General features: G+C 36.6%; 1 protein-coding gene across 1 annotated transcript in view; it reads right to left on the bottom strand.

Moving 5' to 3' along the window:
- Positions 1-10,042, bottom strand: part of LOC111158237 (adenylate kinase 9) — a 117,443-nt gene extending 107,401 nt beyond the window's left edge. The window contains 4 exon segments of the mRNA XM_022520156.1: positions 6,106-6,202; positions 6,303-6,355; positions 8,181-8,244; positions 9,926-10,042. Of these exon segments, the coding sequence (XP_022375864.1) occupies positions 6,106-6,202; positions 6,303-6,355; positions 8,181-8,244; positions 9,926-10,042 (331 nt within the window).
- Between the last annotated feature and the right edge of the window lie 3,787 nt (positions 10,043-13,829).

The raw sequence follows: 13,829 nt of genomic DNA, 5'->3' as shown, positions 1-13,829 counted from the left end.
AATATATTTCTTTTGCGTGAGAAAATTTTCTCTTATTATTATTCTCAATTCCCTCAGAATTAAAGACATCAATTTTTCTACTATTTTAATAGGAACTTTTTTTCTTGAAAGAACTGACAGACAAATTGTGGTTATTCGGTTTTGGGTATTTGGCAGACATTTTATAAAAAGTGAGTGGAGTGAGCTGGTCACTTCAAGGACAACTGACAGTATTTGTTCCAATGATAAAATTCCAGCAAAAATTCAAATTTTAGAAAGAGTGTACCTACTGCCATAAGCTTAACAACTTCCCAAAATTTAGAGCTTTTCTTAATGAAATTGGTGGCAAAATTAATAAAAGTGATTTTTTGATAGTGTATAATAAAAAGTATCAACATTTGGAAAACCTGCACAACTTAGTGAGTCAATATTTTCCAAAATAACCACTGCATGGTGCCTCCAAGTCATGCATGGATAGAAGACCTAGTCCAAGTTCAAGATAGACAAATGGATTTTATGGAATAGAGTTTGAAAAGTCCTCCATGTGGTTTCAGATTCTACAATGCAAATAACTTTTAAGAAAATTCCCCTCAGTGAGTTTTAATGTAGGATCAAGAATAGTCACAATTATTCTAAAGACTATTAAAATATACTTCCCCTTTCTAACTACATATTTGTGTAAAGCTGGATTTTCCTCATATATTTCAATAAAAACAATATACTGCAACAGATTGAGCAATAGGAGATATGAGAATCCAGTCGGGTCTTCTCTTAAGCCAGATATTACAGAGGTTTGCAAAGATGAAAAATAATACCCAGGACCCTGAGATAGAGGCCTTAACCACTGAGCCACTCAAGTGCCCCTATTTTCTTCTTTTAAAGAAATGTTTTGGGGCACCTGGCTGGCTCAGTGGGTTAAAGAAAGCCTCTGCCTTCGGCTCAGGTCATGATCCCAGGGTCCTGGGATCGGGCCCCACATCGGGCTCTCTGCTCTGCAGGGACCCTGCTTCCTCCTCTCTCTCTCTGCCTGCCTCTCTGCCTACTTGTGATCTCTGTCTGTCAAATAAATAAATAAAATCTTAAAAAAAAAAAAAGAAATGTTTTAAACATTTCTTAGTTTCAATTTCTAATATGATAAATACTGATAGATATAACCCAAGTAAGCAAAAGCTCTTTTGGGGCCTCAACAATCTTTATAAGTATAAAGGAGTCTTGAGACTAAAAAGTTTGAGAACTGCTATCCCATGCAATGCATAGAATAGTATGATTTTAAAAAGTTATTAAGTTTCTGTTGAGAGATGAATAAATTAATGTGTCTAATAAGCCAATCTCAAAATTCTCTTTAGAATATGCTTAAAACATGCATATTATTATTATCTTTTTATTTTATAAAAGCAGACCAACAACTACCATAGTAATTCCAAAATCTCATCAAATCCTTAGGCATTTCTCCTAAACTTTTTCAAACACTTTACCATCTGCTAACTACATGCTGGATGCAATCCCAAGTAGTTTAATTTCAAAAGGCCAAAAGGGAGACCTATTATCTTTGGTTTGGGATATATGAACTATAATCATGATTCTCTCCTGTCTTGCTATAACATTTCGTTTCCAACTCTGCCTATTCTTTTGCTTTTGCTCTTGTCTTTGAAAGACTTTGAAATACTGGTGGTATCCTAAGGCATCCATTCTATTCAAGGTTCCTTAAATGAACCCAACAACCCCCCGCAAAAATTTAGCCACCACATGCATTGGCCTTGTCTCAGGAACTGGGCCAGACCTTTCTCTACTTACCGCCTCCTGCTGCTCTTGCTTTTTTTCCCTTGGCTTCCTACTTCCTTAGTTTGGTTTGGATCTTATTGTTAAATTATCCTTCATTTGATTAACAACCTTATTGGAAACTTGTCAAGACGTTGGGATGTGATGGCTGGCATTAACCTCCTGGTTTAAGGGTGAGTATTGTGGTGCAGTGGCCTGGTCCTAGACTGAATGCAACCCTTGCCCAGTTCACCCCTTCTGACTGGACATTTCCAGAGACCATCAGTCTCCAGAATTCATGCCTTCCCCTTCCAAGCAACAGGGGATTACACAGTACCTTCCTCTCATTCCCTCTACTGGCAGCACGGCCCACCATCTGTGTATTACAAAGGGATGACAGCAAGATGTTTGGCATTCTGTATGCTGTGCTCTCCAGGACCCTGTATATTACTACAGTCACTGCTACTGAGGGGACAGCTTATCACACAATTCAAGTACAACTGTTTGTAGATATCCTAAACCTCAGGCATACATGTGGACTGGAATGAGTTTAAAACTTGGTCTCTTTCCTAGTGGAAGCAGCAGAAGAGTGGGTTGCTTCCATGGAGTCTGGTTCTCAGCTGACAGGCCAGTATTTGGGCGGCCTGAATTTTCTGAGTGATGAGTTTTAGGGTCTTACCCATTGAGAGGTGGCCAGTATCATCACACCCAGGCCCTAGGAACATGTGTATGGAAGAGATGTGGGAGAGTCGAAGAGCTTAGTTCTCTAGACCCAATTCTGGATACTTACAAGGATATTTCCTCATAGACAGATCAGAGCTGCCAAGCCCACTGCCAGCCTTTCTAACCCCAGAGACATGTGTGAAGATGGAAGCATAGATGAGGACTTCCCCTCTCTGTCCCATATCTCCTTGATACCATTGCCAAGCCCCTACCTTCAATGCTGAAGATGGAAGAGTGGTAGACCTCCTGCCACTCCTTGCTGCGAGGCTCTGTTTGTACCAGCATTGGCAGAGTAGATGCGCTGCAGGCTAGTGTTCAGCCTGTATCAACCCCACCAGGGAGAAACTGAAATACTGTCCATATGACTGCCCAGGGGTAACTACTTGGTCCATGCCATCCCTTTACCCCCACTTTCTGGTACAGTGGAATGAATTCCTATTTCCACCACACTGAAGATGGCATGCCACTGCTTTCAGATTGAAGTGATGAGAGATTCAGAGATATTAAGTAGTTTATGTTCATCCAGCCCTAATAGGTACCTGACCTCATGCCAGCCTGATCTAAGTGGATATACTGGTGACCAATGACTTACGAGACCATCCACAATGGGATATGTTGGGGACAGGGAATGCCCAGACTAGGGCTGTCCATCATTACTGGAGAAAGTGAGTTTTTCTGGAATCTAGAAACAGGAAGCAAAGAGAGACTTCTCAGGATGCCTAGGCATTGGCTCTATCTTTTCCTCTTGGGTAAGGATGTAGTTCATGGAAGCAGATTTGGGCCAAAAGCCAACAAAGCATGACAGGTTGTGAATGAAAGGATTGTAATTACAGATTGTGTAAGTTATTTCTAAATAGTGATAGAAAGGTTCAACTGTAAAAGGGCTCTGGTAGAGAAAAAAATTAAGATTGAATTTGGCAATATTCTGTGGTGCAGTGTCCCCAGCAGCACACATCTGTCTTTAGGGATTTTAGTGCCATCAGTTACCTAGCCTCACCCAGACCTGACCCAAGTTAATGCCCCTGTTTTGAAAGCTCCTCACTTCCAATTTCGCTCCTACCATCTACCAGGCTGGTGGGTAGGACCAAACATCAGAAAGACTCCTTGATGAGCAAAGACTTTTAAACTGCATTTAGCAAGATGCTAGGTTCCACAGAAATTCCTCTGGGGATGCCATAGAATAGGTGGGGGGAGTTTGGGCAGAAGGAGTTCTAGGTCCCGTCCCCACTAGAGCCCTTAAAAAGCCCAGTTGTGCATACCTAAAACACAGCCATGCAATTGCATGTTAATAGTGTGGCCCTCAGACTCAAGAAATCATTTATACTGCTTTTCCTCTGCTACCTCCCAGAGCAAGCATCAGTGTAGAGCAAGTCTAGGGGAAAGAGGAATACATTAAATGATTTGAAGGGATGCCAGTCAGCAAGGTCCAAAATGTAGGAAATTCTTAAACACAGATAACTTAAACACAGATAACTTGCTTTTTCAACAAAGAGAGCGCAAGATGATAGAAGGAGGTAGAGGGAATTTATAGATTAAAAGGGACTTGAGACATACTAACCGATTGCTATATGTGAAACCTGGTTAGGTCCTTCCAAAAAAAAAAAAAAAAAAACTAAGCAAACAAAACGAACAAACAACAACACACACACAAATAAAACAAAAAAAAGTCCAAAAACAAACAAACAAAAAATAAAACCCAAAAACAGAAAACCAAAAAACAAAACCCAAAAATCAGCTAGGAAAAAAAAAAATACACAAGGCAAATAATGAAATCTGACCACAGAGTGGTCAGTAGATGATTTACTATTAATTTTAGTAGGCATGATAATGTAATGTGATGCTAGATTTAAAAATATTCCTTACCTTTTTGAAATATATACTAAAACATTTACAGATGAACTGATATGATATGAATTAGCTTCAAAATAAAGTAGGTTAGTAGAGGAATGTGGACAGGAGGTCACATAAAACAAGATGAGACAAGAGTTGTCATCGAAGCTGGGTGAGGGACACATGGGGGTTTTACATCACTTTTACTTTTGTTTGAAATCTTCCACAAGAAGAAGTTAAAAAGATTCTGAACATCATGAATGGCATAACTGAGTAGGTTTATTTTTTCATTATTTATTCTCTTTTTGCCTATATTTATCATTTATACCATGTTTTGGGGGGTAAATTACTCTAAATTTTTCAAGAGGTAAGGGGAGATAAAATATAAACAAGGTGATAGCTGCCTGCCTATGCATATACAGGCCTCAGCTTCAATCACTATGCTTTTGGAGGGCATTTATGGACCTATGTTGGAATTCTGTCATTGTCCTTTTTACTCATTTAACCTCCTACGTTCTGGATGTTTTCCCAAGCTCAACTTCTTTATCACTGATCACTAGTTAGAAGACTGATGTGTAGACAAAGTATATGTATATATATATATAAAACAACATATATAATAGATGATATTTTTCTATACGTGGGTGGATAGATGTAGTTTGTTCTGTATATCATCCACGTGTAGAGAAATCTTTCTACCTGTAGATGTAAATGATACAGACATAGTTTGCAGGGTCGTCTGCTTTTGCTACTTCCATTATTGACTTGCTTTGGCAATCATGATTTTTACTTTACTGCATTTTATTTTTATCCCTATATTCTTTTTTTAAATTTAATTTTATTTTTCCAGTGTTTCAAGATTCATTGTTTATGCACCCAGTGCTCTATCCCTATATTCTTAAGAGTCACAACGTCTCTCCTAACTTACTAATGATATAGAGCAGCATGCTAAGTTTTTCTTCTTTAATTCAATAAATCTATTTCGGGTGGGTGATTTTCTCCCCAGCCCATCTTCTTTTTCCTTCTTTTGCAAATGTCATAGGGTATGCTCTTTTCTATTTAGTCGTTCTAAGCTTCAGTAGTCTTTGTCTTGAGAAATGAGGCCCCAAACCCCTGCTCAGCATTTGTTGGAGTGCAGGGAGACTTCTTGGGTCCAGAGTGAGAGGGTGGACTGGGTGAACAGACCGAAGCCTGCCAATATCTGGAGCAGGAGGGTAAGCTGCCACCAGTCAAGAAATTCCTGCCTTATAAGTGCAGATTAATGCAAAGAAGGCCGACAGGACTCAGTAATAAAACTCCGAGTGAATGGGAAAGCAGTCAGCAGAGGCTGTCTGCACTGTAAGGACCATGGGAGAGTGTCGATCCCTTCCTGGATAACACAGTGCTCAAAGAAGATGGAACCATTTAAATTTATTTATTTGTTTACAAGTGTAGAGTCTGAAAAATAAAAGGAAGTAAACAAAAATATGTAAGCTGCGGGCGCCTGGGTGGCTCAGTGGGTTAAAGCCTCTGCCTTTGGCTCAGGTCATGAGCTCAAGGTCCTGGGATCCAGCCCCGCATCAGGCTCTCTGCTCAGCAGGGAGCCTGCTTCCCTTCCTCTCTCTCTGCCTCTCTGCCTACTTGTGAGATCTCTGTCTGTCAAATAAAAAAATAAAATCTTAAAAAAAAAATACCTAAGCTGCTTAACGAATTCAGGCTCTGGAATTCTTACTTCAGGGCAAAGGAAACAGCAACTCCAGATATTATGTGTGCCTCAACTAAAGCATGAGTTTTAAGGCTGCTTTGATAGCCACCGATTTATAAAAACAAACATACCAAAGTGAGAAACTTGCAGAGAGTTGAGCTTCTCCAACATTAGCTTTATGATAAGTTCTTCGGGAATGCTTTGACCACTGAGCAGTATTGACTGCAACTAAGAACCAACAAAGATAGTGTATATTAGTGTATATACCTCTGTGATACAGAGCTTTTTTTTTTTTTTAAATCATAATAATTTTGACACTTAGATTTACCATAACTCCTGATTCAGTTTCCCTGGCAATCTGTTCTTCCAACATTGGTAAAGCTAAAATATGAATTCAAAATATTAGCACAAGCTGATATTAGAATTGCCAAATTAAGAAACATATTTGTGTTTTATAATGGTAACAAAGATTAATATTTGCATATCACTTTAAGAGTTTACAAAGCACATTTATACACATTATGTCACTTAAGCTAACCAAAGCATGAGGCAGCAGAATGTATTCCGCAAAGAACTTGTCTCTGCTACTCTCTAGCTAAAAGATCTTGAGGAAGCTAACTTCTTAAATACCTCTGGGCCTTGCACGCTTATCCCCTGTATAGCACAGAAGAGAATGTGAGGCTGAAATGACGCTGTGTACGGGACAGTGATTTGGAATTGTAAAGTGTCACTCAAAATTATACACAAAGTATTATTAGTCTATATACTTTTATAACCATAGAGTTATATCCAGAGCCCATTAACTTTGCTCTCTGATTAAATGAAAGGAATATGCATCAAGAAATGTAAAAATAGGTAAACACTGATTAGAAAAAGGGGGCCTGAAGCTGGAATTCCAATGATTTTTTTTTTTTTTTTTTTTTAAGAGGAAATATTCCATCCCTTATGGACAACATCCTGGGACAGAAGTGATAGGCACAAGACCTAGGGGAGGACTCAGGAACTGAATTAAGTCCCTCATTGCTAGTCATCTATGCTTGTTCTCCCCCAAATTGTACCAGATTGCAATTTTACTAACAGCACATGGAATCAACATTTCATAACATTCTAGCCAAAAATAATTATAAAAACTTTAAAGGTTCCTTGTCAATTTGACAGGCAAATATGGATCAGTGTTTTTTATTTTAAGATTTTATTTATTTATTTGACAGAGACATAGCGAGAGAGAAAGAACACAAGCAGGGGGAGTAGGAGAGGGAGAAGCAGGCTTCCCGGTGAGCAGAGAGCCCCATATGGGGCTTGATCCCAGGACCCTGGGATCATGACCTGAGCCAAAGGCAACTGCTTAAGGACTGAGCCACCCAGCACCTCGGATCAGTGTTATTTTAATTAGCATTTCTTTGAATAACAATTTCTTTGAATACCAACTTTTTTCTTATATTTGTCTGTTTTTATTTCTACTTTTATGAATTGACAATTCACTCTTTTGCTTATTTTTCTATTAGGACAAAAATAGTTTTATTGATTAAAAGAATATTTTATATAAAGATAGCAGTCCTCATCTTATATACTGCAAAGAATGCAAAGCAAAATAATAAAAAATAAAATTTATCATTGAAAATAATTATGTCTTGGGGTGCCTGGGTGGCTCAGTAGGTTAAGCATCTGCCTTTGGCTTAGGTCATGATCCCAGGACTCTGGGATTGAGCCCTGCATCCAGCTCACTGCTCAGTGGGGAACTTGGTTCTCCCTCTCCCTCTGCTCTTCCCTGCCCCCACCTTGTGCTCTCTCTCTCTCTCTCTCTCTCTCTCAGATAAATAAATAAAATCATAAAAAATAATTAAGTCTTGAAAAATGCTCTTAGGAACAGCTGTGAGAGTTTCTTTTCTTCTCATCTTTCATAGGGAGATATCCAAAACATATGTCTCCAGCAGTTCTAAATGAGAGAATTAGAGAATTGGAGGCCATAGAATGAAGTCAGACATTCCATACACCCTCCTAACTTCTATGAACAAAACTAAGACTAACTGAAAAGCAGAAATAAGCTTGATGCTATCATGAAGATAACATTCACTAAGTTGGTAGTGATGTGTGATAAATTACAGCAAAATGTTAATCACAGAATCTAGATGGTATAATTCTTCACATTTTTATGCATATTTGAAAGTTTTTATAATAAAATATTGGGGGGAAAGGTAAAATTTACCTTCTACACGAATACATTTCCATGTCTGTGCTATCTGATGAGCTAACGTTGTCTTCCCAACCCCCTTAAAAAGAAAGATGTTATTTAAAACCCACAGGCATTTGCCAGTGAAACAGATATTCTCATTTTAAAAGACTCTATTGATGGTTACAATACATGAATATTATCAAGTGAATTTTTTGTCCACAAAAATTAATGAATAGTAGACTCTACATATTTATAGCTTAATTTTTCTTTAGTTATTGTCACATTTGCCACATTTTTTGAAGGGATTTAAATAACCTTTTTTAAATTAAGAAAATAACCCTGAAATCAGGCAGCTGTACCATTATGGCATTCCAGGTACTGTCCTCTTTTGACTGCCAAATTTTGTAATTTTGAATACATATCATTGTGATTATATTGAAATCCATCACTGTATCTCTTTTCTAAAGTTTTTAGTCATGACTGTTTTGACAGACTTCCACTTAGTAACTTCCAAGAACAAAAAATTCCCACTTAATGGACATCTTTGAAAAGTATAATATTTTCAAGACGATAGATCACTTTAATGTAGTAACATTTGCATCTGAGTGCTCTCACTGTTGACTTTTATTTTAAACATTTTAAAACTTAAATTTAGTTGATTAACATATAATGTATTTTTTGTTTCAGAGGTACAGGTCTGTGATTCATCAGTCTTACATAATACCTAGTGCTCATTTTATCACATACTCTCCTTAAGGACCATCACCCAGTAACCCCATCCCTCTACCCACCTCCCTTCCAACAACCCTCAGTTTGTTTCCTATGATTAAGAGTCTCTTATGGTTTGTCTCCCTCTCTGGTTTCATCTTGTTTTATTTTTTCCACTCTTCCCCTCTGATCCTCTGTTTTGTTTCTTACATTCAACGTATTGGTGAGATCATATGGCAGTTGTCTTTCTCTGATTGACTTATTTTGCTTAGCATAATACCTGCTAGTTCCATACATGTTCACTCTTGACTTATGAAACTCTACTGAATGTTAAAAAACATAATGAAAGTTACTGGAACCATTTCTTGGGACCTGTCCCAGGGTCTGTATAAAATTAAATCAAGGGTGGGATCCAGCCCTTAGTATCTGCTGTTCTGGAGAGGCCGTTTAATGCACCAGTTCAGGCTCTCTAATGGTAACGACCAACTAGTTCAATGGCTGAAAATACTGCTCATTTAGAGGTCCTTACTAGAAATGCCTAGTAAGGCAGGATACCTTGTGTCATCCATTTTGGTTTCTTTTTATTTTGTGGAAAGACAATACATAGGTCCGTGAACACAATGCAAAGGTAAAACACATTGCCTCTCAGTATCTTCAGATATTAATGGGAGAGCCCCAGTTTGTCTCCATAGTGTCCTGTCTTCATATACGTAGAGAGCTTCATAACAAATTTCACAGAAAGTTTTATAAGCAAATTATGTTTGAAATAACTTTGGATCACAGACTACTAACAATTGTCATGGTGCAATGCTTTGATGAATTCTATTTCTTCAAATTGTAAAAACAAAGATAAGTACAATGTAGGTTCTTTTTCAATTAGAGTGTACAGGACAAGATAAAGTTAAGAACTTACAACCAATATTATATCAGTTTTTAAAGTCATACAATGAAAGTCTAATACTCGAAAAAATTAGCACATTATGTGGTTTTCATTCTTGTATGGTAACATAATGTTATGATTTTAAAAATAAAAAAATAGAGTAAATAATAAGTTAGGAAAGATAACTTACCGGTTTCCCAAATATAACAAAGCAAACAGGTTTAGACAGCAAAAAGTTATATTCAGCTTCATCTTCGCTAAATATATCCGCAAATGAATGCTCTTCTGTCTCCTCTTGAGAATTCATAATATAAACTACTATGGTAAGAAAGAATAAAATTGTCAGTGATTAATTTAGTTAGAAGAGGCAGGCAGGTGAGGGAGAATGAGACTATCCTGAGAATTTACTTAGCCTAAAAGACATTCCACATCACTAAACACAAGGATTTTGCTGAGATTCACAAATAAGTTAAACTTATCTATTAAAACAATAATAGGCTCTTAGTTTGAAATAAAAAGCAAAATCTAACTATATATTGTACAAAAGACAGGTAAAATGAAGTGTTTCTGCAAGACTAAATTAAGGAAAAAATACATATATACATACATAAACATATATGTTATGATGTGTATATTCGATTAAAGATCAAATTAAATATACTATATGTATACATACATATATATGTTACACAGATACGTATGTGTCTATGTGTACATGTGTAGGGACTACCAATGGCTCTAACAGAAATCCGAATGGAAATTAGACAATACATAAAACTGAAAAAGAACATATACAACAAAAGTTAGAAGATATAACTAAGGTAGTATTTAGAAACCTTAAGTACTTACATTAGAACCAAAGAAGCTCTGAAAAGTACATGAGATAAGCTCACCACTTTTAAGATGTTGAGGAAAAAGACCCAGGAAAAATAGAAAAATATATTTTAAAAGTTAATAAAATAGAAAACAAACATATAGAGAGGGTCACCAAAGCTAAGTAGTGGTATTTTGAAAAAAAGTATAAATAGAAAACTTCTGTCAAGATTGATCAAGAAGATAGAAGGCACAATTAAACAATTTTAGAAGTGTGGTTTCTTATATATTGAAATTAAGATTTTTTTAATATCTATCATTAATCAGAGAATGTTCTCCATGGTATACTAATTTTTTGAAATTTGTTGTGGTTTGCCTTATGGCCTAGTACATGGTAGTTTGTTTTTTTTTTAAAGATTCCCTAATTCCTTAACAAGTACATGTGATTTACATTTTTTTTTAAAAATGTAGTGTCCTTTAAATGAAGTTTACATTATGTTTGTGAATATTATTGGTTAAATCTTCCATAATGCCTACTGATTTATTGTCTACTTGATCAAACAATATTAGATATATAAAAGAGGAAGGACTACAGAGTAACAATGCTACAGATGTAATATAGATAGGTGAGGATATCATAAACCAAAGTTATCCCAAATAAATTTGAAGATTTAAACAAAATTGATGAATTCCTAGAAAAATCAGCTTCTCAAGAAAAAAAGAGAAAACCTGAGTGGTTCTGTAGCCATAAGGAAACTGAGTCAGTGACTAAAAATCTTCCCACCAAAGAAACCAGATGGTTTTTCAAAAAGCTCCAAGTCTTACAATTTTACACTCTTTAGAGAAAAGATAAAGTGGAGACTTCTTACATCAGTTTATCGGTCTTACAAACTTCACCTAAATCAGAGAATGGTGTGAAAAAGCAACATGATGTACCAATTTCATTCATAAACAGGATTTACAAAATCCTAATATTAGCTAATTGAATCCAGCAATATATAACAAGGTAACATCAAGACCAAGTTGCGCTTTCCCCAGGAACTCAAGGTTGGCCTAATATGAGAAATTAATTTATCATATTAAAATAAAAGAGAAAAACTGTATGATTATCTTAGTAGATATAGAAAAAGTATGAGACAATCAACACCCTTTAATGATTAATAAGAGATAAATCTCTTAGCAATTAGGAATAGAAAGGAATTTTTTAACCTGATAAAAAGTATTAACAAAAGACAAACTTTACATTTAATGGTTAAATATTAAAAATGTTCTTTTCAGGTCATGACAAGACAAAAGAAAGAAAACTGTAATTATTCCCAGTTGATATGATTGCCCACATAAAAACAAATATATCACAGATAAATTTTGAGAATTAATCTGCTAATCCAATTTGCTGGATTCAAAATGATACAAAATTCAGTTGCATTTCTATATAGCATGAATTACTAAAAAATGTAACTAAGGATAAAAAGACTTATCTTTGCAGCAAAATAATAAAGTGAACAGGATTAAATATTATAAAAGACATACAAACCCTTTATGGAAAAATGATAAAATCTTATAAAATGACTTCAATAAGCGGCTTCAAAAATGGGACATAACTATGTCCCATTGGTCTGAGACAATGTTCATGGCAATGAAAATGGATTATGTGGGCCATATGCTTCCAGGTAAATGGGATATGATTATATTTTTCTGTGGAATTTAAGAATATTCAAATGGGCTTAATATACCAATATTACTTTAAGATGTCATTATGGAACAAGACATAGTTTATTATTATAATAATAATATAACATTATATATTATAATTATATAATATAATATAACAATATGATAATTATAATATTATTATAATTATTACTAGTATATTAAAAAGATTGAGATGAAAACTTCATGACAAAAGAACTTTTTTAGTTTTTTAGTAACAAAAAATAAGTAATGCTACCATAAAATGTAGTTATAAAGGAGACAATGCTTCTAAACCTTTTAGAGAGATGGTGCATTTATTAGAGTATTAAGTGCACTAAAACCAGGAACTTAAGGCCTGGGATGGAACATTTATGTGGATGTCTAGGTACTTTGAACCCCATGATTATCTGTGTTAGGCAGGAAACTAGGCATGAGTGATAGGAGGATGGACCTTAGCCATCCTCACATCCCCAGCAGAGGACTATCTGGGGATCACCTCACTCCACCCATCTGGCAGTTGGTTTGCAGTTACAACATCTCAGTGGGGGAAGGATTAAGTTTGCTGTGCTTATTGCACTTGTGCAGAAAGTAGCCTCTGGTCCTTATTTAATCTATGCCTCTAGAATAGCAGAATATGGAGTAGGGTGTGAAAGGTTCACAGAGGTGACATGTTAGATGGATTTGTTAAAGGAGGACATGTTAAATGAGGCCAGAGAACACACCAGCCAACTCCGCTCTTTGGCATGGCCAGAGGATACTCCCTTCTTTAAGACTACAAGGAATGAACTAGTGAGGCACTAGTATCATTACTAAGCTCAGTGGTGGCTGTCCTTTGTAGGCCAGGACTGAAGGTAGGAGAAAGGCTGCTATGATACTGGGGTCCCATGTTTCAGTGGGGATGAGAGAATCTGGGAGAGCAGAGGCCAGATGGCAGCACTTAACCATCAGAAGCAAAGTAGGTGTAATTACTAGAATGGGTAGGAAGTCCAGAATGGCAGCAAGCAAGATCTGTAGAGATCCGTGGTGATGGCTGGTAAGCCACGGAATTTCTAGGGGCAAAACAGATGAGCAGTCAGCAAAAATGCTGATGAATTTACATATCTAAAAATGACAAAGGGCAAATGAATCAAAGCCTGATAGCAGCCACAGTGGAAAATCATGATTCCTTGCCCAGTTCTTAGCTCCAAAGCCCATTTCTTGAAGGAGAGGCAAGGAGCCCTTAAGAATAGGCCCCACAACACCTAACAAGTATTCATAATAGGGATTCCCCAATCCTTCTCCAAGAGGACCTATAACCATTAACTGGGGAACTACACATAGAGGACATGGGACTATCCTCTTCTTTCCAAGTCAATAGGACACAGGCTCTCAGCTGACACCAACACCAGTGGATTCAAAGTGCCGTCATGGCCCGCCATGAGAGTGAAAGCAAATGGAGAACCAGTGATCAATGGAAACTTGGCTCAAGTCTATCCTATAGTACAGGGTCTATAGGATCACTTCGTGATTATTTTCCTGGTACGTAACAGGGATTGCAGCTGGCAAAACCTTCACAGTGATTCCCTGCCTGTGGAGTAAGAGCCAATGTG

Source organism: Enhydra lutris, unplaced genomic scaffold (genome assembly GCF_002288905.1).
Source record: "Enhydra lutris kenyoni isolate GAN:26980312 unplaced genomic scaffold, ASM228890v2 scaffoldscaffold58, whole genome shotgun sequence".
Classification (NCBI taxonomy): domain Eukaryota; kingdom Metazoa; phylum Chordata; class Mammalia; order Carnivora; family Mustelidae; genus Enhydra; species Enhydra lutris.
The sequence above is the reverse complement of the archived record's forward strand: the minus strand, read 5'-3'. Positions and strand labels throughout refer to the sequence as shown.